We start from the raw sequence: 27214 nt of genomic DNA, 5'->3' as shown, positions 1-27214 counted from the left end.
TTATTTTATTGAAATGCTATTGAAATGCTTGTATTAATTCAGAACAACCCCAAAGTTCTGTCGCTGCCATTTTGGTTGCTCATTTAGGATTTTGAATATAATAATGCAAAGGCTTTAGTGGGACCATAAATTCAAAATTTTAACTGTGAAGCCAGAATACTGTACACCTGCTACGTAAAACTTTGGTACCTGTTTGTTTTAAATATTGTGTGCATTGCCATTTATTCAGTTGTTTTAATGTGACAGATACATTTTTTAGATGACAACCTTGTCCTAATTGTAAGAGTTAATGCTACATTCACCGACCTGCCTTAACGTTTTTTTTCAGAAACAGGTGTGTACTGGTTTGTTGAACCTTGGATGTGAAGTAAATTTCTTTGTTATGTGCATGTGTTATGTGACATAACTAGTATAATGTAAGTATACTGTGTGAACATTATTATATGCACTGGCATATGTGGCGTCGATGCCCCCTAAAGGATGTAATTTCAACTGCAGTTTTAGCAGTTCTGTAAATAGGCAAAGCAGGTGCACTTGTATTTCTCCAAAGTGTTGACATTCTATAAAAACTTGCATGATACAGTCAACTTGAAGACACATTGATAAGAATATTTTTTATGAGTTAAAATAATACGTGTAGATGGAAATGGACACCATCTTTATGATGAGGCTGAGGGAGTATTAGAAAAGTCACTTCTCAGAAACATTTAATGGCGTTTCAAAAACAATATTAAATTATGTACAAAATGATTTACAATACATAACAACATCAACCAAAAAGTCAGCAATTTTACATCATAACGACATAAAATAAGTACAAAATAAACAAACAAGCAATGAAAAAAAACATACTAGTTTCAATATTTAATATTAGTTTTCTAAATATTTTCTTAAATCTATTCTGTAATTCGTGTGCTTGGGTTTAAAATACTGTAAGACAAAACACTCACAGTTTCAAAATGTGGTTTGCGTTAGGTGACATTGTACAGCTCCATTAAATCAATATATATTACATCTAAATCTATAGCGTATACATTTTCACACTTTGTCAATTTTCAAGAACAAAAGAAACACCAATCGATAAAATGTAATTCCTGTTTCATTAAACTCCCTACCCGTAAAATGCTAGAGGTTTAGATAATGTATATACATCACCTTCATCTGTATCTAAGTACAGTCTAAGTCAAATTCTGAGTTTCAGAGTTCTGCAGTGATCATCCCAGGCACACATACATGTAGTGATAGGTAAAAACTTCATAAAATGTGCAGGTTATCTGGTTCTGGGTGAGGACTGGGATATATAAAATCGGTGCCAAACTAGACTAACTCTCCTTTTTTGTCCAAACCACAATATTGCTGTACATCAAAACAATGAGCCACCCACTTTCTTTGAATGCTTCGGCGCCTACAAATCGCAAGAAATGCATGCATCATTTCAGAAGAATAGGCAGCAATTCTGAGAACTATTTAAACATGATCACAAGAGCTCAGGCAAACCTTCAAATTACATATATTTCACAATTATTTGTAAATAATATGATAATCATACATTTGTCATCGCAAAATTGCATGTATTGGAATAAAGTAATTTTACATCCTAGATACAGTATTTACATCAGGCTATAATTCACCAAATTACATTTTTTATCAATAATTGTAAACGTTCAGCTTAATCATTCTGTGTAAAATTGAATAATATACCATTCAAATTCTTCATATTTAATGGCATTACCAAAACAAAATCCATCTTCGTATCTTTTTACATATTAAGAAAATTACAGATCATATAAAACATACAGTATTATATACAGTATTATACTTTATGTGCCTTTTCTTTTTGCAGTTATCGTTTGAAAAAACAAGGCATTTGTTTAGTAACAAAATCCATCTAAACACTATAATCGCACTGCTTCAAAAAGATAGGATAAACTATTTAAAAAAGTCAAGACAAGACATGTCTCATGACCAATTTCATTCAAACTTAAGACAAGAAGTTTGTTTCACGTCTCACACAAAATAACTTGTTAAACGCAAATAATTATGTTATTCTCTAAATGATTGAGAATTGTTTATAATATCGAATAACACTATCACAAAAAGTAAATGGAATTTATTGTTTAGCTTTAGTGTTTAGCCTATTCTCTTGTTGGCTGTCAGAGGGATTCAGACCATTTCATTTAAAACTAATAATTCTTTCCGAAAAAAAGGCACTTAAAACATTTTCAGTTTATACGCAGTGACATCAGTTGCAAAGATTTTAAATACTTTACAAACTAATGCGGCAAATGACGTCTAGGCTAAAATATCCAAAAAAAGAATCTTTGGATTTCTAGAAGTGCTTTTTGTCAATGCTTGCTGTTGAACTACCAGACTAGAAAAACAATTGTATGACATCAGATTACAAAAGAAGCAAAATATCAACAATCCGAAAATTATTTGTTTGCTCAAAAAGTTCAACATGTAAAATCAATGTATATCTATATATATTATATATTTAGATTTAGAATATTAAGCTCAGTTGATTAAAGTATCAACTGGGTGACTTATTGTGTCGGTTTATAATTCACTCGACGTGTGTGTGTGTGTGTGTGTGCGTGTGTGTGTGTGTGTGTGTGTGTGTGTGTGTTAGTGATATAAAAATGGATGTGACAAAACTATACCCATTTTACCCAGTTTCTGTATACTGTATGTAAATATGCCAAATCTAGTGGCATGTGTTTGGTTGCATTTTTTATACTATTTTACATTTTCTGTAATAGAGACTGTTAAAAAAAACTAGAAGCACATTTAACCCACGTCTTTAAAAAAACAGGTATCCACTCACAAAGTCTAAAATGAAATGAGATTCCACAGGAGAAAAGTCTTATTCTTTTAAATATTCAGTTCTCCCACTGACATGTTTAAAGTTTCAGTTTTTAGGCTGTGGTTGAAGCTCATAGGTTTTTACTTCTATTAGAATGTTGAAAAAAGGTCCTGAAAACGTACCGCCCAAAAGAACATCCATTCAAATATATGATTAGAAAACATAAAAGATCTGATAATTCCTGGTTTGTTTCCTTAGACGTAAATGCCGTATTCATTCTACGATTTAAATATTTATACATTACACGACTGACAAGTCTGTGTATCAAGAATCAGGTGTCAGGGACTTATTAACTCCTGTGGGAAACATGGTTTCGTGTCACGTGTCCCTTTTACTGCAACACTAGCTGTTAGACAGAAATCTCCTCAACTCCAACTTCAGAGATTAAATATTGTATCATGTTGAGAATCTCATTGCTTTATTAGCATAGTGTGTCACAAAATAAAACATGGCTGAAGTGCTGTTGGTATGTACAAAAATATCCACTCTTTTTCCACCTTCCTTAACTTATCATCAGTAGATTACCGAACAGAAAAACTGGACTTCAATGCATTCAATAGTACAAAACCTGTGGTCTGATTCCTTTCAGATCAAAGCAGTAAAGACATCCACATCAAAATATCCTTCTTTGTTTAGCACGCAATAGATCATTGACTGTAAGGTCTTCAGATTTTCATAGCAAAATCCTGTGGTCTCTCGGACGGCCAGAAGATTTACAGTTCCATTTTGACTGACTCAACATAGACCCCAAGAGAAGAGTAAACAGGTCTTGGATGTTGATGTAGATTATTAGAACAAGTTGAGATGGATTGGTATTTAGTCTGTTCTTCTCAAGGATGTGAGGTCTTCTGAGCGCTCATGTGGCTGGTGTTTCAGCCTGCAAACTGGACATGCGGATCTGTGAGCTGCTTTTGCTGAGGATGGAGAGTTGGGTGCCGCCGTTCACACCGCTGCTGGCCAGGGATGGGTGCCTGTGCTTCATATCCACAGCGAAGTAGCGGTTCACTGTCCAGCTGCGCCATTTCCGTTTGATTTCCGACTGCACCTTTAGGCAGAAGAGGGTTGATAATCTAACTGGGTCCTGTAGACTAGAAGGATTTTTTACATGCTGGTCATGAAAAAACAGAATTTTACATTCATCTATATGTATATTAAAAATTATTTATATCTTAGGCTAGTTTGATGGGTACTGTGATAGTAAAGAAGAAATTTAAGAGAATATATTTTCTCAAATCTATCTCATTTTTATACAGACATTTTTTATCTGTATTTTTGTCAAAACATCAATCATACAGAATATTTATATACAATATAAAGAGTATGAAACATTTAGAAACAATATTATATCGTAAATTGTAAAAACAATTATAACAAATTTGTATTTAAATTATAATTAAACTAATAATAATTTCTGTAATATCCTAGAAGACTGCTAAATAAAAATAGGTCAGGCTCTTGATTTTCTAACAAAGTTATCTTGGAAAGGGGCATAGCCGAGGTGTTCTACTTACACAATCATTTCTTCATAAAACATAGCTTGACAGACACTGGGTAAAAATCTCACTCCAAATAAAAAAAATGTATTTGTTAAATACACTTACCTCTCCATTTAGAAAGCAGTAAAGGACAGCTACTACAAAACCCTAAAGACACCATAGAAGATTGGAAAAATGAAGAACATAAATTATATGAAAATTGTTATGAAACATTTCTAGATGTAATGTATCAGACCATTAAACATCATAAAACACATTCTGTTATCACACTGTATACAGTACATAAACATGGAAACAAATAGTTTGTTTTGTTATTATTTGACATTTCAAATCAAACGACAGGACACGATGAATTTATGCTATACCTGAAATGAGCCAAGACCAAGTTCAAACACAAGTCTTTCTCTCTTGCTGACATCTTCTGGTGTGAAAGCGAAAACAGTATAGTGGATTCCAAACAAGGGAATGAGGAGAAGTGTGGAGCGAGCCAGACGCCTGTCAATCACAGCACACCAAAATGTCAAAATTAAACTAAAATCTAAATGACGTTTTTCATTTTAAAATAAAGAATACAAAAAGCCATTTGAGACACAGTATATGTTATAGACTAACAGATAAATGCTGGATTCATTTCCTCCTATATCTGGAGACTGCAGCTTTTGCACCAGGATTATAATGATGCCAATGAAGAGCATAAAATTGATCTGAAGAGAAAAGACAGTTTAAACTGTGTTTGTCACACAATAATACAATATTCTATTCAATTGAATATTTTAAGATGGGAGTAGCATAACTCACCATGATAGAGGCAAGGACAGGACCTTTGATCACCCACCAGATGGCAGTATTGTCATTAATGTCCCAACATCTGCAAACAAAGTCATTTGTCCTCAATCTGACCTGTTTTCCATTTTGCTTCAAGGGGTTGTTTAATAAATGTTTACTAAGCATTACTCTTAATTTAAGATATTGTTTATTTATGATGGGAATGAATCTTTTCTTATACCCGATGTTATCAAAGTGAGCTCTAAGGACAGCCCAGACGGTCACACATATCGTTGGAGTACCTGAGTAAAACATAAAAAACATAGAGTAACTTCAGTATGTAATATTGTATCTGTCCACCATTATGTGGGCAAATGTGTTGTGTCTCACCCCATCCAATAATGATGTACCAGTAGAAGTATCTTTTCTCAGGAAAGAATGTTTCAACCAGTAGAGTAAAGAGGTACAGACCCTCTATGAACAGCCAAAAGTAATTTGATAAAACACAATAATGGAAAAACACCATCACCGCCTTGCACTCCACCTGCAGAACGAAGAGCAAACATTCAACAAACATTTGTGTGGTTTTGACAATTTAAGCTGATATCACAGCTTAAAAAGGGAAATCACTAGAAAAACATACTGTTGTAACTTTCAAAGCACATTTAACTTATTGACCAAGCCACAAGTGACTACAGAGATCTCATTATCTGAAGCAAATTAAAGCACATAACAGCTACACAAATGTGTCAGTCTGCAACTAATTCTCTTCACAAAGCAATGACATGCTCAGGCCAGAATGTTAATGGTCTCATCACCATGACTGACTGACTGTGTGTGTGTGTGTGTGTGTCACTCACGGTGTGTATAAAGCAATGGTTGCCGTCCTCCTCTGCATATAAAATACCATCTTTGATAAAGACTGAGATTGCCCTCAGGATGAAGGACACAAACAGATTCATGTGAATGAAATTCCTTGTGCAATGTAGTTTCCTGTGGATAAAGTCAATCAAAATGAACATTCTTATAATTGTTACGAGACCGTATGAACGCTGTAGGTACACAGATCTTGTCTTTGAGGAATTTGGTTCCAAAATAAGAAAAATAAAATCATGTTTTTTATTATGTTCACCTGTTTTTTCTGTGTTTTATTGTGTTAATTCGCTGTTTTTTTCCTTTTAGTTAATATGGCTTAAATCAAAACAAACCAACTGCAGTTTGATTTATATCAATTGGAATAAAATGTTTGACTCATTTCAAAAATAGAGTCATCACATTTTGGAAACAAACTCTTTATTTGTTCTATACAATATTACAACATTTCCCAAAGAACATACATTTTGTAGATTTATGTAGTGTAAAGATTTGCAACAAAAAGGGTGACCAAATCCAAGAATTTTATTCCTTTAGAGATATAATGATGACTGGTGAATGCTTTTCTGAGTTTCCCTCGGTCTTACCTGAACCAGCAGAGTATGACCATAGCAGTGGTGAGAGACACCAGTGAGGTACTGTAGCCCACAGTATACAGAGCTTTTACTGATACATAGTACATGTCCTGCTCAATAACAAGAATAAAATATACATCACTGTCATGTTGATACTTAAAACTACAGAAATGATTGACATATGTGCAGTCATTTTCACTTCAAATTTATAGTTTGCTTTATAAAATACTAAAACTCACTGTACTCCAGTGACCATCTCTATACTTAAGACATGCATTTTGTTTTTATTCAGGGTGGGTGATTAATTATATTAGGAGAAAGAAAACAAAAGATACTTACAGGGCTTGTTCCATTGTCATTAAAAGGGCAAACGTCAACATAGTGAGGAATCATGTCCGACCAGCCATATTCTGTGCAGTTACGACTCACCTTTCCAAAGTCTACAAAGAAACAAGTAAATGATACAAAAATATATTTTTCAGTATAAACAAACATAAAATAACTTTTATTTTATTCTTTTATTTTTTTTTATTCTAAAGGAGGTATTTTGTTGAATGTTGGTAACCAAACAATAAGGGTGCCCATGCATTGGTATTGCATGGACACAACCAATGCAAGTGAATGAGTACCGCCATTGTTCAGTTACTAACATTCTTCAAAATATATTTTGTGTTCTGCAGAAAAAAGTCATAAAGGTAAAAAAATTCAAGAGCAAATGACAGAATTTTAATTCTTGGGTGAACTGTCCCTTTCAGGTTTCTAGATCCTCATTTAAGGATCCGGCCAACAAAATGTATAAGCACCCATCTCCTCAATGAACCACATTATTCAATATATCAGTAGCACAGGATGGGTTACATACTGAACTTAATGTGACACCTAGAGGTTCCTCCAAATAACTGACATCTATTGTAATACAAATGCTTGGCTAAGCAAGCACGTCTAGTACTTACCATCATTTTCTTCACGCATGACTTCAAATAACTCCGGACAGGGCATCCAGACCACCTCACCAATTCTAGCTGGCTGCCAGCAGGTAAGATTGTCCCACATCCATCGACAGACTGGAAAAATAAACAAGAAGACATCATTTAATCTGTGCTTCACCATTACAAAACCAATAAAACACATATTAAAATAAAAGACTGTTCCAGCCAGCCTCACATAGACAGAGCCGGTCAGTGTATGGAATGCATGTATGCCGTCATAGTCTGTGATTAACATTTGTGTTGGATCTCAATATTATACTGTGGTTGTGGTGTCTATTTCTGGCCACGCTGATTGAAAGATTCTGTCTCTGAACCAGTTTTTATTGAGATATTTACAGCGCCTGAGAATTGAACAGCCTAATTTAAGATATATTTAGGTGTGCTACTTGACAGCCATTCTTATGATTAAGTGGAAATCAGTGCAGATGACAAGCGACAGAAATAGACCTACATCTGTTCCCACAGGGAAATAGGCTTAAGGAATTCAATAAAAACAATGCCACAGCAGTTCAGCGTGGATACTGTATAAGAAATATCAGTTCTTGTGTTATGGGATGTGAGTATATAAACCAAGCGCACGACGAAGTAGCATAATCCAATAGGATTTAATAATTCCACACGAAAGACAGGAGCAAACACACATGTGACATAAGTCAAAACTGGACATTGAACTCAGGAAAACACAGGGTTTAAAAACATAAAGCAAACAAAGGAACTAATGAGATAATAAATGAAACACAGGTAATGAATTTATTAACAGAACAAAAACTAGGGACGCGTTCAGCCCCGACAAAATGTTGCAAAACCTTTTTTAAACGGAAACAGTGGTAATACAGTACACTACACGTTACGTTATCTAAAATCTAGGCTATGTGTGTTTCTGCATGCATGAACATGGTTGAATAATTCCTTTAATCTGTTTTATCTGAAAGAGATTTTCACACCGAACTGGCAATGTGATGTTTAAACATTCCATCATCTTCATGAATAGGGATCGTTCACCCAAAAATGAAAACTCTGTCATGAATTACCCTCACATAGTTTTAAACCTGTATTTGTTCTGTTGAACGTAAAAAAACATATTTGGAAGAATGTTATCAATCGACAGCACTGGGACATCATTGACTACCATAGAAACATTTAAATGGTAGTCAAAGGTGCCCAATAACTGTTGGCTTTCCTACATTTTTCAAATGATCTTATTTTGTGTTCAATAGAACAAAAAAAATTCAATAATTGTTCCTGTTGTAGTTAACTTATGTCCCTGAAGTTGCTAACATTCTTCCGAATATCTGGAGGGTTAGTAAACCAAAAACAAGAGTAAACGATTGAATTGATCAAATCACTTGACATGTGTTGATTTTAAATAGGGAGACACAAAATGTGCAGAGCAGTCGGTCCCTGGACCCAAATTGAGAACCACTGCTCTAGATTACATACAATGCATAAATTTAAATGACACAGTTGACATTTGCTTCTCGGTGGTCTGTGTAAGTGTTGCGCATCTGTAATAACAATTGGCCAAGGAACTGTCAAACTCTAGAAAGAGTGTTTGGGAAACAAGTACACTTACTTGCTTTCAACACTGTTACAGCAGCCGGATGTCTTGTGAAACATCTGAGACAATTTAATACATGACTAAAAAGCTATGAAAGACCCTTCTTTCATTTCTTTGTTTGGGCAGTGCCAAACACAGCCTCAAAATCACAGAGAACGAATGTGCAATAATGCACTAATATACAGTAGCTGAGTGATTACTATACAAACAACCATAGCGTATTTTTAGATTAACATATTCATTAAAATGTTAAATTCCTCTATAGGATCAATGAGAACAAAAAGAAGCAAACAATGTAGTACTAAAATTCCTTAGAGAAGCATGGAGGTTGAAAAACATTGTCTTCCTGGAATACATTGCAACACTTGCGCAAAATGACAGATTATGATATCTCTCCTGAGAGCAGCTTTAATTACTTGTGTAAATTGGACACAGACGCATGATTAGATAAAAAGCAGAACTGGTCGTCCTTTCATTCCATACTTTTGCAGATGTACTGTACTTCAGTACGTAGTAGAATACCAGGCAGAATTATTACATCTGACATATGAATTATATGAGTGGTTATGTAATCCAAAAATGAGCCAGAGAGCCAGTGATCCAATCAATGCTTGTTTTCGATGACCAAAAATAGGTCTAAGTAAATTATGTAATTTAATAGGATTACGATGATATTTCTAGCCCAAACAACCACAGTTTACAGTTTCCTGTTTTCTTTTCTATTTTGTGTTTTTGCTCCATGTTTTAGATCATTTTTGCTAACACGCATTGCACTTTCTCATCTCTGGATGGTTTCTAGTTTTATGTGAACATATTGGCCTGCTCCTTAAGGACAGCTTCTTGTCAAATCCAACTGTCACCATTTCATTACTGGCTGTGATTGTGACTGTCCAAAGGATTATGATGAATGCCATATGCAGGCAGCACTCGAGGAGGCGTCAAAATCAGTCATTTAGGAGCTTTGCGTGTCTGATCTTCCACCCGCTTCACCCACAAGCGTCACGGTGTCTTAAGGATTCAAGGAAGACTTTTTTTTGTTTCTTTTATATTTTGGATCACTCTGAGCCTGGTAAAAAAACTAAATTAACCTCTTGTTCACATGCTCAAAGGAAATCTGTGAAAATATATCTAGCTGAGTAAATAAACAGTTGATCTCTCTGTTGCTTTCATTTACAGCTTAATAGCTTTGCAATGCTTTCCACGCAAATCTGAAACATGCCAAATTTGGCACTAAAATTAAAACTGTAAAATGGGAAATGGTGTGAATCACATGTATTTATAATATGGCATGCAGTCTTACACATGATAGAGCAACGTCTCGCACCAACATTTAAATTGGAATCTGAACATATACAGTACCATAGACCACTATTGTTTATAAAAAAAGCAATTATCCTATGACAAATAAATTTAAGGGCGGTCCTCCAGGCCTCCACTGTGGCCCAGGACAACAGTATGCATGCGGTTCTTACCTAATTCAGGTTCACTGACGGGATCATCCATTGCCATCCTTTCCATGCACTTTTCTTTCTCTAACTGAATGACACAGTCTGGGTGCATGCAGGAGATCTGAAAGATATAAAACACAGAGTGCAACGTTAGAATCAGACACAAACTGGTATATTTTTGCAAGTACATGGTTACGGAAAATGCAAGAACAGCTTTTCATTCATTGCTGTGCTTGATACCACACATCAACAATAATAATCTTCAAAACAGGCAGGATTAAATGGCTTAAAATAATCCCACAAAATGGTTAAATTCTAACTCTAAAAGAGTTTTAATAAAGTTTATAATGATTCTGTCTATACATTTTCTAATAATAACTAAGAAATAGCCTTATAAGCTTTTTAGTCTACAGTTTATTATCCTTCTGTTTTTTTAATTTTTTAAGTATATTTTTCCCAAATCGCACCATTGTTCTTACAATAAAATTTTACCGGTTACAATAGCACAAATGTACAATTACAGCGGCAAAGATACTAACTGGGCCTACTTGAGAAGATTTGGAACACTTAAATCCTTAATAGCGCCACTGTTTTACAAAAACCATGGAATACCCACTTAAAAGATCATTTATTTCATGGCAGTTGCTCACTTGGCCTTGTCAAATGAACAGATAAAGCATAAGCATTTCTGACAGTGTGGGGCAGTTTGATGAGCTCATTATTGGCTTATCGCCCTGGATCAAAATCACAGTAGTCAACCGTAAGTACAGATGCATTAACACAATATTAAACCTCAATTAGCTGATAAAAGGGTTGTGACCTAAAACCTAAAACGCATAAAATAATGATGAGATAAAAAGGTGTCATGCATATCTTTTTTTTCAGCTCGAAGACCTGAGCTTGATAAACACTATAGTGAACACTATAGTATAGTAAAATCCCTTTAAGAGAGGGTAGATTATCTTTATTATATTAAAGTTTTTTTTACTGGCATTGGAGACAATAAAACATGTATAAATTGATTGCTTTTAATAATACAATGAACCAATATATTTCCAAACTACAATTAACTGCACCATAAATGTTGTTTTCTTAAGATCAAATTGAGGACAGCTTTGTCTTGATTTTCTGGTCTAGTGGCAGAATCGTGACAGAGAATCGTGACATTATTGTCAATCAGGACATAATATGCATTCTCTCCAGTCTCGTCATTGGCCCCGCCCCTCTCGTTCCTAGTATAGCTTTCCACCTGTGTCTCATTACTCACACCTGCCCATTGTTATCTGCTTTGTTAGTCTCCCTATTTAGTGCACTCATGTCTATTGTCTTGTGCTTGTTTGTTGCTCAAAGTTACCTTGTTCATGTTCAAGATACCTTGTTTGATGATCCTCCTCCGTGTGATGTGTCAGTAGTTTTTTGCCCCCTGTCGGAAGTGTTTGTTTTCAGATTTGTATTTTAGTTTTGTTAGTGTTTTACCCCATCGTGGGTGTTTGTATTTAATATTAAAGTCTTTGTGTTTAACAGATATTTAATTATAAATTACAAGACAAAGACCCACAAGGGGATAACAAAACAAGGATGGATACAGGACTAAGACTAACTACACTAAAACAAGACCAAAAATAAACTCATTACAAGAACTATAAAATACACTAAACTATACTAACAAGACATATTAACTTGCCACACAACCACAATGAACCAGCACAAGACAGAACATTAAATAAGGGATCAATCAAGAGGGGAACAGGTATAGGGCATGCACTAATTAACAAGCATCGAGAGGATGTGAACAGAGACGAGACTGGAGAGTCTCATCTCTGAGACCATATGGAAAGTGGTCCATATGGCCTTCCTCTGAAGAACTGTAAATGACAACGTCATCAATATAGGCTGCAAAATCCTATGTGCCCCTTGATACACAGCCCATAGTCTTCTGAAATGTTGCAGCAGCTCCATGAAGGCCAAAGGGCATGACATTGTATTGGTAAAGGCCACTTGGAACCCTGAAAGCAGTCAGCTCCTTAGCACTGTTGGCTAGGGGACCTGCAAATATCCTTTACACAAGCCCAGTGTGCTCAGGTATTTGGCCTTCCCTAGCCGTTCAACCAAGTTCATCAACCCTTGGTGTCAAAAGCAAATATGGCATTCAGTTTAGAAAAGTCTCTGCAGAACCTTAAGTTACCGTCCTCCTTCGGTACCAGGACAACAGGACTGTACCATTCACTCCTAAAAGGCTCAATTATGTTCATTTCCAACATTGTCTCGACTTAAGTCTGGGATGAGCCTAGCAGGTATCCTGCAACACGTCTGTCGTACTGGACCAGGCGTTAAGAGACGAATGTCTTTTAGCATTATTTCGGTTCTGCCTGGCCTTTCGCTGAAGAGGCCCTTTGGGATCGAAGATTTTCTTGCTGCCCAGAGGTTTGATGTCCCAGATATGGAAAAACAAGAGGATCACAAACTGTTGGGAAGTATTGCTCTATAGCAGGGGTGTCCAACCTGGTGTGGATACAAATCTGTTACTATACCTATCAGCCAAGTGCTACATTATAAGTTTTATAAGCTTTAATATATTCAAGTGCAAAAATATCTGAAAGAAAACTGAATTTGGTTCCGTGAGCGTAAAAATAAGGCATCACATGTTTAAAGTTTGAAAGTATCTTATCTCTAGAGGATTTTAGATATTTTGGTAGCCCTTGATTACAAAAAGGTTGGAGACCCCTGCTCTATAGACTCCTCCTCATCTTTCACCTTCCGTTTGAACAATTGGTCTGACTGTTGGCTTGGTATGTCCTGCCAGGGTCTTAGTAGATTGACATGAAAGAATAATTTTTTCTTACGTCGATCAGGCAGACATATCTCATAATTTCTCATCTTTCTCAGTACTTCATACGGGCCCTGCGACTTGGCAAGCAGGCCGCTGTCTGACATTGGGAGTAGCAGTAACACTTTCTTACCCACACTCAGCGTTCTCTTCCATGAAAACTGATCATACTATGCTTTTTACTGTTCCTGAGCCTTGGCCATATTGGTGTGAACCAGCTCTGCCATAGTGTCCATCTTATCTCTCATCTTTAGAACGTAAGAGAAAAATGTTCATGCACGTTTTTTCTCCCTCCCAGGCCTCTTTTAGGATATCCAATGGTCCCCCGCACCTGATGACCATAGAGCAGTTCGAAAGGAGAGTAGCCTGTTGTTTAATCCTGCAGAACCTCCCGATAGGTGAATAGCAAATATGGCAGCCATTGATCCCAGTCCGAACCAGTCATACCTAAAAACTTTCGAAGCATTGCCTTGAAGGTCTGATTGAATTTCTCAACCATACCATCAGTCTGGAGGTGGTATGGAGTGGCCGTAATGGCCTGTATGTCTAGCATTGTATAGACTTCTCTGATCTGTTTCGAAGTGAAATTTGTAGCTTGGTCTGTAATGATTCCGGTAGGCATCCCTACCCGAGAAAACAACTACACCAGAGCATTAACAATTTGTCTGGTCTTTATCTTTCTAAAATGTAATGCCTCATGGTACCACGTAGAGTAGTCACACACCACCAATATGTAACGCTTCCCTGATTTACTTCTCTCTAAAGGGCCCACAATGTCAATTGCTACCCTACTAAATGGTACATCAATTATGGGCAAGTTGACCAGAGGTGCTCTATCACCTTTCTTGACCGGGGCTGGTAATTATATGGCATTCTAGACAGGACTTACAAAAATCGATCACATCCATGTATGAACGTGGCCAATAAAATCTGCTCGCAATTCTTGCTAGGGTTTTCTGTTGGCCTAAATGCCCTGCCCAGAGGGTGGAATGCCCTAAATGCAACACCTTATCTCTCAAAGACTGTGGGACCACTAGCTGCTCACCAGTATCTGTTTTGTGATACAACATGTCATTATCAACAACAATAAAACAATCCTTCTCTTGAAATGTATTTCTGGAGTCTCTGGTACCCGCTCTTTCAAATAAACTCTTTAGTGTAATGTCCTGCTTCTGCAACTCATCAATATTGTAAGGTATATCCAACAAGTCACCATTAATAGGGTGAGGAAGCTGCTCTAGTAAGGAAGTTCACCTTATTTTCTCCTGCCTTTTCTCCCGTCTGGATTTTGTAGCTTTGGGCACCTCAGCGAATGGCACCACATTCAAAGTTTGTCTAGAATTGCCTTCTTGACTTTGTCATACACAAACGTATCAGCAAGTTGCATTGCCACATAGGCCGCTCTCGCTTTGTCTGTAAACAGTGGCACAAAGTGCAGTGTCCAGTCCTGAGATGGCCACCCACAGGCTTAAGTAATCCGTTCAAAGGTGGTCAAATAGTGTTCATCATTCTCATGAAACTGTAACATCTTTGGGCCTTGCCAGCCCATCCAGTGCAGTGCCTGTGTCCCTTGTGGTGGCCCTGGTTATGGTCCTGAATTATCTCCCTGGTGGCTGCTTTGCCTTCCATGAGCCATTTGAGTGGGAAGAGTTGCATTTTGTGGCAAAGAGGGCGATGAAACGGTTGCCACACCTCCCAATGTTTGATGCTCCAGCTGCTTCCTCTGTACCTCCGCCTGTAACTGCCCAGACTGATACTGAAGAGCAAGCCACCTGTGTTCTTGTCACTGTACTTCTGTATCTAGATGCTTCTCTCTATCTTTTTGCATCTGCATGAAGCTTTCAAGCATTCTGCTTAGCTGATCCATTTTTACACCAGTTGGGTCTACCATCGAAGAATAGGTTGCCTCAGACAATGCACCTCCCTGATCCGGCATAAGCACAATACAATACACAATACAATCATTCTTCATTTACTGTCCTTTTCCCTGTTTGTTTCTTGGGTGGCATCTCAGTGTATAACTGAACTGGGAAAAAAACGCTTTTGAATATTGCTTATAGGAACTATTGTTGATAAAAAATAGTCATTGATCACTAGCATGTGAACCTATCAATGAACAACATACCTCATGTTAGCCGATGTACTGTACATTGGCTAGATTATCATTTAATATAACAACACAGTGCCCAATATTTATTACAGGAACATAAATAAAAAATAAACTATCACAGAAACCCATAATATCAAACATTACAAGAACGGTTTAAATCTGCCAACAATATGGCAAAACACACAAACCTCATAGTTGGCATTCAAGTGATGATTACAATGAACAAATCGTCATCACAGTCTCCCAAACTCATTTGCTGTACAGGTGGTGATATAGCGGCACATTTTATACATTTTAACGAGTTTGGGGACATTGGTGGTTTTTGGATAAGCGATTTCTCACGGTGCATTCAAGGAATATATTTTCTGGGGATTAAACCAGTTACAGTATAATCAAAATTGAACGATTGGAACTTCCATGTAGTACCCAAATGAAAACCCACAAAATAGTAGGCTAAACGTTCCCATATGGGTTGGAGTATGTTGTAATTTCTTGGAAGAAATACAATTAAAACTTAATAAAGCGAAAACAAAACATACATTTATACAGATATTACCGACAGCTTTGTTTTAATTTCTAGAGCGCGACAATGAACTATCACAGACCCTCCCCCGCGGACAAGCACACACCGGATTGTGTGATATCAAAAGCAGTGACGGTTATGTGCTGCCTTCATCAATCGATTAGATGAAGGCATCTAAGGAGACAGATGGTAAACGAAACACTTCGGACATGCCTTGTTTCCTTCATACGATGGAATGAATTCTACTATATCAGTATTTTTCAGCTTTCACATGCAGTCTATGAGAACCAGAAAGTGAAAAATTACCTAGGGGCCAGATTTAATGAAAAACTATGAACACTTCTAGCAAACTCCTGGTGCAGTCTTATTGTGATATAACCCAATACTTTTATTGATTGTTTTTGCAAATGCATTTCCCCCATATATTTTGAATATTGTATTTGATTATTTTACAGCGTAGTAAATTTGCAAGCGTGAAGAAAACAGCAACAAAAATGCCAGAATAAAACAGAATATAAAATAAAGTAAAAAAAATAAAGAAATGCTAATCAGAAGTCACTGCTGATATGAGGCCCCTTTGGAGGTGCACTGACATTGCAGTTAGTGTGATAATTGGTCTCAGAGCGCTGGCCTCCTCGTGTGTTGCCGCAAAAACATGAGCAAAATTTAATAAACATGAGCAAGGCATTAATATTCATGGGTGCATTTGTCAGTTCTCACCCCTCACCCAGTCTGCTTCACAGAGTTGATTTCCATCATAAAGAGACTACACAATTCACTCCTACATTACATGTCACACAAAACTTCTCACTAGAAACAATGGTTCAGTGTAGGTTTTTTCCTGGTTATTTTAGTTTACAGATTTTTTGTGCGTTTGTCTTTCTACACCACTGCAAAAACAAAGAGGAGTGGAAAGCTCAATTTGTATTTCCTTTCTTTCCTTTATCCATTTGAAACTCTTTTTTGAGGCCTATGTAAATTGCCTTTTTTGTAACTGTTCTTTTCCACAATTTTTCAGGGATAGTTCACCCACCCCCACCCGCATTTAAAGTCCCCTCTTGTCATTTTAAACATTTTTTTATTTATTTATTTTGCTTCTGCAAAACACATAAAATATCTTTTGAAGAATGATGGTAACAAAAACCGTAGTTCCCCATTGACTTCAATTGTATGGGCACAAAACCAATGCAAGTCAATGGGGACCAATGGCATTCTGCTACCAACATTCTATAAATTAACTTATTTTGTGTTCTGCAGAAGAAAGAAAGCCATACAGGTTTGAAATGTCAAGAGTGAGTAAATTTGGTCACACTTCAGTCTAGGGGGCGATTCTTGCTATTAACAAATCCTTAACTAAGACTTTTCCCCCAATAAATTCTTCATTTGTTGCTTATTAATAGTTAGTAAGGTAGTTGTTGGGTTTAAGTATTGGTTAGGATTAAGGTTGTAGAGTAGAGACATGCAGAATAGGTGCTTTATAAGTACTAATAAACAACCAATATGCGAATAATCTGCACGTAATAACAACTAGTTAATAGTGAGAATTGTGTTACCCTGAATTTTTATTTTGTGTTGAACTTTGAAGTATCTCATTTTAAATGCTCTCAGACATAATTCCACATTAATATTACATATGTCCAGCACACAATGTCACAATTTTTTCATCTAAAGTAACACTGCTCATCATCTAGCCATCATTAAAACCTCTGAGAAAAAACAGGAGTATAACCTTTTGTAAATGTTCCATGCCCCTGCCAGCTTTTACTGTTACTATGAAATAAACAGCATGGCCTTTGCTGCCTCAAGTACTCACTGTACCTAAACTACATTAGCCCTTGGACAGTTTACATTTGGCCTGTCTGGTGCCAGTGATCGGTAGATGCCAGGGGCCATCTCAGTGCCAACTTGCATGTGACGTAAATTGCCTGAGGACGTTTGTTTTTTTCTCGGTTGGAAGCAGAGACAACACACTAAAGAGAAAATTACTCTTTATATAAACAAGGACTGCACTAGATTGCTTATGAAAGGATATTGTGAAACTAACAGCCGGTACAGTGCTGCTAGATTTGACAGATTTTATGTGAATTATTTACAGAAGGCAATAACAAGAGAAATATCTGCCAGGAAGGGGCTCTTCTCCCCCCTACACCACTATACATTTTCTCATGAGCGCTCCTCGTCTCCCACTCTCTGTTTCAGTGCTTTAAAGCTTTTATTCCCCTCTTCTGTATATATTTAAAGCTGCTTCTCACAGGCTGCTCTCTCCCATGAGCTCAAACATCTTATTAGCTTCAGAGACTTTCGTTAAACAATCAGGTTTTTTCATGTTTAGACCACCAGCAATCTTTCAATTTCATGCAATTCAGTTCCATTAATCCAATGGATCTGTCTTGTTTAAACACATAAGATGTGCACAAAGCTTACCAAAGGCAAAAGGATGAGTGGTAAAAACAGGTGCTGACATTTTCTCACACTGGAAGCCATTTTGTCTGGAGCACTGAAGCGATTATATCCACTGATCAGCTGTAGCGGAGATGAACTACAAACTGTTGGTTAACAGATTCACTGGAAGTCTGCTGCAGTTCTTCAAATCATCTTTGATCCTGAAACACACATGCAAAACGTGTTTAAGATTTCGTTGAAGGGGCTTGCTTGCTTACGTAAGTCATTGCATTCAAAGACTGCTTGAATGAGACTCTGATGCTTCAGACACATTGATGGGTCAGATGGGTTCATGTTAGACTCACTTACATGTGCATAATGGTAAAACAATTAAATAATGATAAAATATTACAGAAATAACCCTATATGGTCGACACATACGGCATTTCATCTGCATACATTTGTGAAGTGGAGGAAATCATTGTGATTAAATTGTTTATCCATACGCCCTGTATCACTGACCAGCCTTATGACGCAACCCGGGCAACTGCACAGTATTGCTTGGGGATAATTGCTGATTCAATTCTGTTCCGCACAAGCACCAACCTCATGATGGCAGAGGGCCGGGGAACTGTAGGGCAGACTTTGGTACATGATGGAAGAAGAAATGAGATAAAGAGAGTATAAGTGTGATGGACGGATGGATGGAGAAAAATAGGGAGGGGCGAATAGAACAGCTGTTCCGGAAAGCGCTCTTGCTGTAATTAGTGGGTATAATGAAACTGACTGCTTGAGAGCTCCCTCGGCTATGCATCAAGAGCACCCCGACAGTCACACCAGGCAAAGATGTTCGCAAAAACTGTGAATGCACTTTCAAAAGCACATAAGATAAAGACATTTGCATTGACATTTACAGTAGTATACAGTATTTCCAATAATAAACTAGCATCATATGAAGCAAATCTCTTAAAAACACACTGTATGCTCTGTGTATTGTTTGGATGTTGAAACATTTCTCTTCTTGTTGCAGTTCATCAACTGTTTAGTAGATTAATATCTGTATTCAGGCAAAATTTAGATTTTTAGACTAGTCTGAAAAGGGGTTAACAGTGTTTTTTACTTGTCTTTTTGTCCGACCATTTGCAGAGTGTTCAGTGTTCAAACATTTATAATAATGTACACATACAAATGTAGTATACTATATTATAAATGTGCGAAATTCTGAAATTATTTACTTTCAGCTTTAAACAATAAGTAGCAGCAATAAAAAGGAGAAAAGAAAAAACTGCTTGCCAATGCCAGAGCCTCCCGTATAAGGGTTTTCTTACCTAATTCATTCAGTAAATGTCCTAATAAATTCCAAGTGTCAAAACATCCTACGAAATATTTGTGGGAAAAATCCTCTTAATGGTAACAATTTATGTTATCTAAGAATGTGTGTGTGGGGAGGTGTGGGCTTGCGTGCATTCGTGCATGTGTGTTTGTGTGTGTGTGAATGCACTTTTTCACTGCCTTTGAAGTGTCAGGATTTATTGAGTGTTACAGTATTGTGTCAGTATTTGTGTATGTGTTTAAGTGTCAACATTCCGGAGTGTACACTTGAGCTATCAGAGGCCACAGAGAGGCTGCGTGCCCGAGCACTTTGCAAACATTTCCTCTGCACACTCCCTGGCACACATCTACCACAGCAAATCCTTCTGACAAAAAAGCATGTCTTCACAATTGAGAATAATTGTAACAACAAAACAACTAATGAGAAACAGCTAATGAGAGATCAACTGTCCTATTTAAGACATTTAAACATTTACATTTATGCATTTGGTAGACGCGTAAAAGCAACTTACATTGCATTATCCTATACATTTGTTTCTAAGTATGTGCAATCCCCTGGGATCGAACCCACGGCCTTGGCGTTGTTAGCACCATGCTCTCACCACTGAGCTACAGGAATGCTGTATAAATGTTTTATATTGATTTTAATGATGAAACTGAATAAAGCTATTGCTTTATTTTTTTTGGGGAGGGGGTTCATTTAGAGGACAAACACTTAACAGTTTGGCTAGTTGAAGTACATACCTAAAGGACAGATGGTAGCCTTCATAGAATGTGAAAGATTTAGTCTTCAAAAACAATGTTGGCCTTCAGGTCATAAACAGCCATTGATATTTGGAAACTTCACTGTGTGAAATCATGTGACATATACTTTCAGATTTCACTGCAGACAAGGTTTTTGTATGTGCATAAATCATCTTGAAAATATGATGACATATCGGTATGATTTGGTAAACATTCTGACGTTTTCGTTATAAGAGTACACTTGTCACTGGATTTTGCAGGCAGCTGTAAAATAGTTACTTTCCTTTTCATAAATATTTGACTGAAAGACCAGCAGTCTGTATACTCAGTAGAACTTTTCCACAACCAATTATCCCACCGTTATTTATATAACAGCTCCCCATAAGTGATGTGATCTTGTGGAGTATATTTATTAAATGTATTTTTTTCATAAACACAAATACAGTATATTTTAAACTATGCAACTGTTGTCTACATAATCTGACTAAATCAGGCACAGGATAAAGGACTTACAACCAAAAGTATGCAAAGGAAATTCAAATTCAAACGCGCTCTCATGAACATTTATGTAATTGATCACTTACCCGCTTTGTGACGGGTTGCATGAAGGGGGAACCAAACTCGGGTCCCTGGCATTCAAAGTCACTGAGCTAGACCCCAGGGTTTAAACCCAATCGCAGACAATCAAAAGGTCACAAGGCTTTAGTGATAAAAAATGAACACTTTACTCTTTAGACACAAAGGTTCAAAACAAAACTTGGCAAGCCGTGCTTCCAATAAACAGAGTAACATAAAAGTAGACTAGAGGGTCCAAAACATCAACATAAGAACACTTAACGTCAAAACTGCTCAACAGCAAGAAATAAGGCATAAACATCTCAAGACTGAACACAAAAGCAGAGAACAAACAAACTTATAAAGGGTCAAACACAGGTGTATACAATTTGGTGATGAGGTGCTGAATGAGGCAATGTTGACCTCTAAAGGCCTGGAGCAACCAGAGTCCATAATGTGGGTGCCATCACCTATTCTGAAGGCGCCTGGCAGGAGGTTCAGGGAGAGCAACCCCTGCAGGCCAGGGTGAAGAAATAGTCTTCAAAGAACAGACACGTTACACGCTTTATCCTCTAATATCTTTGTTTAGCGCCAAACGCGTTTCATTTGAACCCTTTCCGCTCCGCGCGCGCTGCTTCTCTCCCGCCAAAGACGCGCCGCACACATTCTTATTTTAACGACACTAGTGGAGAAACGCAGATCAGGTAAATGGACACACAACAGTAAACAAAATGCAGCGAATATAAAAGCATTTGTATCCAGTCTGTTTACTGTTTGCTATACGTCTCCAACAGTGGCGTAGCGGACGGGTTGTGGGGGGCCCCCAAAAATTTTACTCGAATAAATAATTAAAGCGTTTTTATAACGTGAACGTATAGGACTTTTATTTTGGTAGTAATTGCAGCCTACCGTGTTTGGCGATTATGACCATATCCGTTGTCCTTGTTATCCAATCACGATTAAGAATTTCCGCAACTGTTTAGAGAGTGAAGCTTATGAGCGCAAAATGAGTAAAAGAAAATATGTCAGCGGAGCTCAAAAACGGACTAACCAACACATTCAGTCAATATTAAAGATATTGTTATAGTTTCTGTAGGATGATTTTATGAAGGACTTTTGCTGGGTTTTCACAAGCAGGTTCACACTTTTAATGAACAATATTTGAACTGGGAAATTATTTAAAGATAGAAGTAGTTCTGGTGAAAAGGTGACAATGACATGGAAAGGCTAATTTATTAGTTACTGTTTTCTGTTTATGATTTTAGTTGTTACATTACATTTGCTGTTTGCATGTTGTCAGTAGTTGTTTTATTTACAAATATTAATTATCAGACTTCGATTAACAGGGCATTCCCGATTCCCCTAAAGCCACAGAGCCTATATATACATATATCTAATTATAAAATAAATGGCCTGATAAACAATCATATATTTTATACAGTATATCCAAATGGGTTAAATTGATTAAATATATATATTGTCTGGACCTCCGTTTGGAAGAAAATATAAAGGCCGGACCTCTTGGAACTTAATTACTGTAAATACCCCTGTTTTATATGTTTACCATTACATACATATTGGCACGGAGGTTTGTGCTGGTTTCCTTTACATTTGCAGTCAATAAAATGATGCAATATGAATAAAGCCAAAGGATCACATTTCAGAGACTCCAATATAACACATACAAAACTCTGCAAAGATATCATGCCTCTGTAAACAAGAATAAGTCGGGCTAGCTTCTCCAAAGCTCTAGGGGCCAGCGATCCCACCAAGGTTATTACCACACTCCAAATGACTTTACAGAGGTAATAAGGCATGTCAGACTGACCAGCTGACAACCCTGGTTTTTACTTCCCACAATAATATACATCACAGGCACCCACACCCCACAGATACCATAATGTTGCAATGTTCCAATGTTGCTGTGTTACATTTAGATCTACCCTGGGGCACCGGCTAGGGGACACTGAAATGCTAAGAGTAATTTGTCAAACATCTCACAACATTTCCTCTAAGACAAAGAAAGAAAGAAAGATCTTGGAGAATGGGGGAAATCTGTCTGTTTGATCTCCCGCTTCATTTCTTCACTGAATATTTTTATAAATAATATTATAGCGTGTTAATTCCACAATAGGCTGACCAATCATGAACTAAGACGTTAACGTCTTCGTAGCTATATTTAGATTGCCGATTGCTGTTTGAAGAGGAAGGAGGGGATTACTATTAGTATATAGACACACTTCTGTCTTTAAAATGAGTTAAAAACAAGAGCGTGAATCAGGAATTGGGGATATTAGAGATTTTGTATTCTTCTTTATTTCTAACTATAATCACAAGGGAATTTATAGGGTGTCTAATTACTTTGCGTGAGTCCCCAGGAAGGCAAAGTTATTTGTTTGTTTTTTACGCAGCAATGTGGTGCTATGTGTGTATGTGACACAAGCACAAATAATTCAAACGAAGTGTCAGGAGCAGAAAATCGGCCAACAAAATATATGTAGAACTTAAGTGTAATGACAAAAAAGTGCTGAACACGGAAAACAGTGAGATAACCAAACTGGACTTTTACAATATTGTGTGTACATGTGCAATTATGTGCATGCTCATAACTGTATATCGTAGCAAATGCATATACTACATTACATGCAAATGGTATGAGACTTTCCTAATAACTGATGCCAATATGAATTATGCTCATCATAGTTGGTCTTAAATGTAAATCGCCGACAACTTTTGACCACTCAGACAAACCTAGTCTATTTGTGAGAAGTGTGAGACTGCAACCTCACCTACTGTACATATTATCTTCTACATATCATCATCAGAGTTGAAAGCGGATGTAACAGAACACCCCGCATGAGGTGCGTGAAATATAATGTTGTCTTAAATGGTGCACTGAACTGTATTGAATCTAAACTTGACTCTAAATGTGTAGGCCTGTCTACGTATTGCACAGTAAGTTAATGGGTCTGTTTCAAAAGAGAACAGAGAGTAACAAGATTGGAAATGAATTCCGATGTAACAGTATAGAGGCACTGCAGTAGAAAACTGACCGAAATGTACACTGCAATCAAATTGAATCAAACGCTTGCTTTTTGCTGAGTTCATTCAAAACAGAGCTCAGAAAGTGATAATAACATCCTTTCTAAATGCAATTAGGACTTGCAAAGATCACATTTTATGTTGTTTAAATTGTATTGGAGCAATGGTGGCAAACACAGTTTATCCAAAGGAGTCCACTCCAAAAGGGGACTTTGTGCATATACAGTATAATGCACATTGTGGCATATGGATATGAATTTTCGTATTGTAATTCACACATTTAACACAAAACCTAAAGAATAACTGGAAGGAGCTTGATAGGTAAAATGCATGTATATATCTAATAATGTCCGTTATATTTAAATCAGCGCTGCCAATGTGTCATAATAATTCGAGCAGTTTAGAAACGTTAGGGTGTGGCTCTGTGATATTTAAGAAGTTTTAACATTTATTATTCATATACAATGCATCTGATCAAAATATTGCATGCGTTTATTAATGCAGAAAAGATAAATAATCAGAATGCAGTGAGGAACAATCTGTTTAGTTGTTTTTATAAAGTACATTTATAATAATGCAATATGCATGAATGAGTTGTATTATTCCTGCATCTCAAAAAACTCGTATATACAACATGATCATGGGCGATGTTGGGGCCAATCGTGTAGGGTTCACATGAGCATTGAACAACGTTCACATCACAGTAGCGTTTAATTTGACCATCTGTGCAAACCGCAGAACTCCCAGATGGCTAGTTGAACTACCCACAAACCATACAGTTAAATGCAATACGGATTATTATTATTTCGACCATGTATAATTCATCCGCGAGAGTTATTGATTCGTGCATACCATTTAAATACAGGATACACATGCAAAAAAAGGAAACTGTAAATCTTAAAACGGTAATTTAAAGAATGAGCAGTATAAAGGAAAATGAGTCTTACTGTCCCTGCAGCAAGGAGGTCTCGCGAAAGGACGTGTCAACGCGATCCAATGCAGCCTGTCTCGCGCTGTCAGTCACAAACGTTGCGCTGGTGCAGGAACGTTCCCTCGAGACGACCAGAAAAACTTAGTGAGTTTAGCAGACGAGAAACGTCTCTCTCTCTCTCTCTCTCTCTCTCTCTCGCTCTCTCTCTCTCTCTCTCGCTCTCTCTCGCAAGCGCTCAATATTCTGAGTAAGAAACGTGGTCTGGTCTGTTTTGTTCTGTTCTCTTTATTGTGTTGCTACACCGGGCTGTTATCCGCGCAGACTCACAATGTTCACTGATATGCGCTGCGCATTTAGATGAACCCACTCAAAAACCCCAACTCTCTCTCTCTCTCTCTCTCTCTCTCTCTCTCTCTCTCTCTCTCTCACACTCTCTCTCTGCTCGCTCTCTCTTTCGTTTTTAAAGGTCACAGTGAGTCCATTCACATGTGGCTTAAAAGCGATTTGCATTAACAACACAGCCTTAATTCTCTACAGAATTACGGGTAAAATGTTAACAATCATAGAATCACGGAGAGTGCGCGTTGTGTTGTGGGTAGGTGCACGATCATTAAACTGAAAGATTTCGCCATTCAGCTCATGCTTGACCCATATGCAGAGCCAACTACGTTGGAGCGGATCTACTCCAGAAAACGCCTCAGGACCCTGGACAGCGGCCGATAAACTCGCGTCATTTCATTGATCGTGTTACGTCACCTATTGCGTTGAAAGAAAGCGAGTATAGTTTGTAAAATGTATAGCGACTGAAATGGTTTTGTTGAATTGTGTTGAAGAATTCCCGACGAACTACAAGTGTCCTTGTGGCTCAACTGAAGCTACAGTGCAAATGGTTTTGCGTTCGATTGCAATGAAAAAAAAACATACCAATCAATCTGGAATGCATTGCTTTGCATACACGCTTCATACATTTCGTATTCAGCCCAACAAGCGTAGTATTTTCCAAATTTTACATGGGGCGTTAAGTAAACAATATAATTGGTCATACATGTTTGTGTCTATAAAATGAAGTATTGCTGTACCAGCATACGGAAAATCTTCTTTTTTTCTGGAGGAAAAGTCCTAAAGGTTTGAAATGATGTCATAATTTTAATTTATTTATTGTTGGTGGTAATTTATCCCTAACCCTCATACAAACATGTGGGCATTATTGGATTTAAAGTAAAATGTGATGTACACTCGTGATACTTTGCCCTGAGGAAGACCAGTTGTTGGTCGAAACATGTTGGCTCTTAAACAAATATAATTTTTTTAAATGACTTAAGCCACACTTAATAAAGGCTTTTTAACTTTATCCTTCTCCTTCTCATATTTGACTGAGAGCCCGGGACCCGCATTTTTGTTCTGGTTTCGTTTGTGCCCTACCCCAAGAGCACCTATCACAGACTTTTCAACTTCACCTGAGCGCCTGGTTGAACCTCTTCATAGCTCAGTGTGATGTACACTCACCTAAAAGATTATTAGGAACACCATACTAATACTGTGTTTGACCCCCTTTCGCCTTCAGAACTGCCTTTCTACGGGCATTGATTCAACAAGGTGCTGAAAGCATTCTTTAGAAATTCTGGCCCAAATATTGATAGGATAGCATCTTGCAGTTGATGGAGATTTGTGGGATGCACATCCAGGGCACGAAGCTCCCGTTCCACCACATCCCAAAGATGCTCTATTGGGTTGAGATTTGATGACTGTGGGGGCCATTTTAGTACAGTGAACTCATTGTCATGTTAAAGAAACCAATTTGAAATGATTCGAGCTTTGTGACATGGTGCATTATCCTGCTGGAAGTAGCCATAAGAGGATGGGTACATGGTGGTCATAAAGGGATGGACATGGTCAGAAACAATGCTCAGGTAGGCCGTGGCATTTAAACGATGCCCAATTGGCACTAAGGGGCCTAAAGTGTGGCAAGAAAACATCCCCCACACCATTACATCACCACCACCAGCCTGCACAGTGGTAACAAGGCATGATGGATCCATGTTCTCATTCTGTATACGCCAAATTCTGACTCTACCATCTGAATGTCTCAACAGAAACCGAGACTCATCAGACCACACAACATTTTTCCAGTGTTCAACTTTCCAATTACGGTTTACGGTTTGCAGGTGGTTGGATATTATATACAGTGTATAGATCGCAGT

General features: G+C 37.3%; 1 protein-coding gene across 2 annotated transcripts; it reads right to left on the bottom strand.

Annotated features, from left to right (window-relative positions):
* Positions 1-643: 643 nt before the first annotated feature.
* adcyap1r1b (adenylate cyclase activating polypeptide 1b (pituitary) receptor type I) lies at positions 644-25355 on the bottom strand. Of its 2 annotated transcripts, XM_079459814.1 has the most exons (16): positions 21070-21375; positions 18932-19052; positions 18452-18630; positions 10592-10688; positions 7526-7636; positions 6912-7012; positions 6585-6682; positions 5985-6117; positions 5515-5668; positions 5366-5426; positions 5158-5227; positions 4972-5063; positions 4725-4854; positions 4465-4506; positions 3219-3908; positions 684-1322 (listed from the first exon to the last, which is right to left on the bottom strand). In XM_079459814.1, the coding sequence occupies exons 3-15, from the start codon at positions 18509-18511 to the stop codon at positions 3720-3722; spliced, it is 1338 nt and encodes a 445-aa protein (XP_079315940.1). In that variant the 5' UTR covers positions 18512-18630; positions 18932-19052; positions 21070-21375; the 3' UTR covers positions 684-1322; positions 3219-3719. The 2 variants fall into 2 exon arrangements, with proteins under 2 accessions (XP_079315939.1, XP_079315940.1); XM_079459813.1 differs by lacking the exons at positions 18932-19052; positions 21070-21375 and adding an exon at positions 25030-25355 and having other exon boundaries at positions 644-1322.
* Positions 25356-27214: the final 1859 nt, after the last annotated feature.

The sequence above is a fragment of the Barbatula barbatula genome (genome assembly GCF_947034865.1).
Source record: "Barbatula barbatula genome assembly, chromosome: 7".
NCBI lineage: Eukaryota > Metazoa > Chordata > Actinopteri > Cypriniformes > Nemacheilidae > Barbatula > Barbatula barbatula.
The sequence above is the reverse complement of the archived record's forward strand: the minus strand, read 5'-3'. Positions and strand labels throughout refer to the sequence as shown.

Bases quoted from the DNA above. Each gene is read 5' to 3' on its own strand.
- adcyap1r1b (XM_079459813.1), bottom strand. From the start codon at position 18,511: ATGGCTTCCAGTGTGAGAAAATGTCAGCACCTGTTTTTACCACTCATC. The intron at 7,013-7,525 runs GTAAGTACTAGA...GTTTCTTTGTAG, and splicing joins CATGCGTGAAGAAAATGATG to ACTTTGGAAAGGTGAGTCGT. The intron at 6,118-6,584 runs GTAAGACCGAGG...CTTTATCCACAG, and splicing joins GTCATACTCTGCTGGTTCAG to GAAACTACATTGCACAAGGA.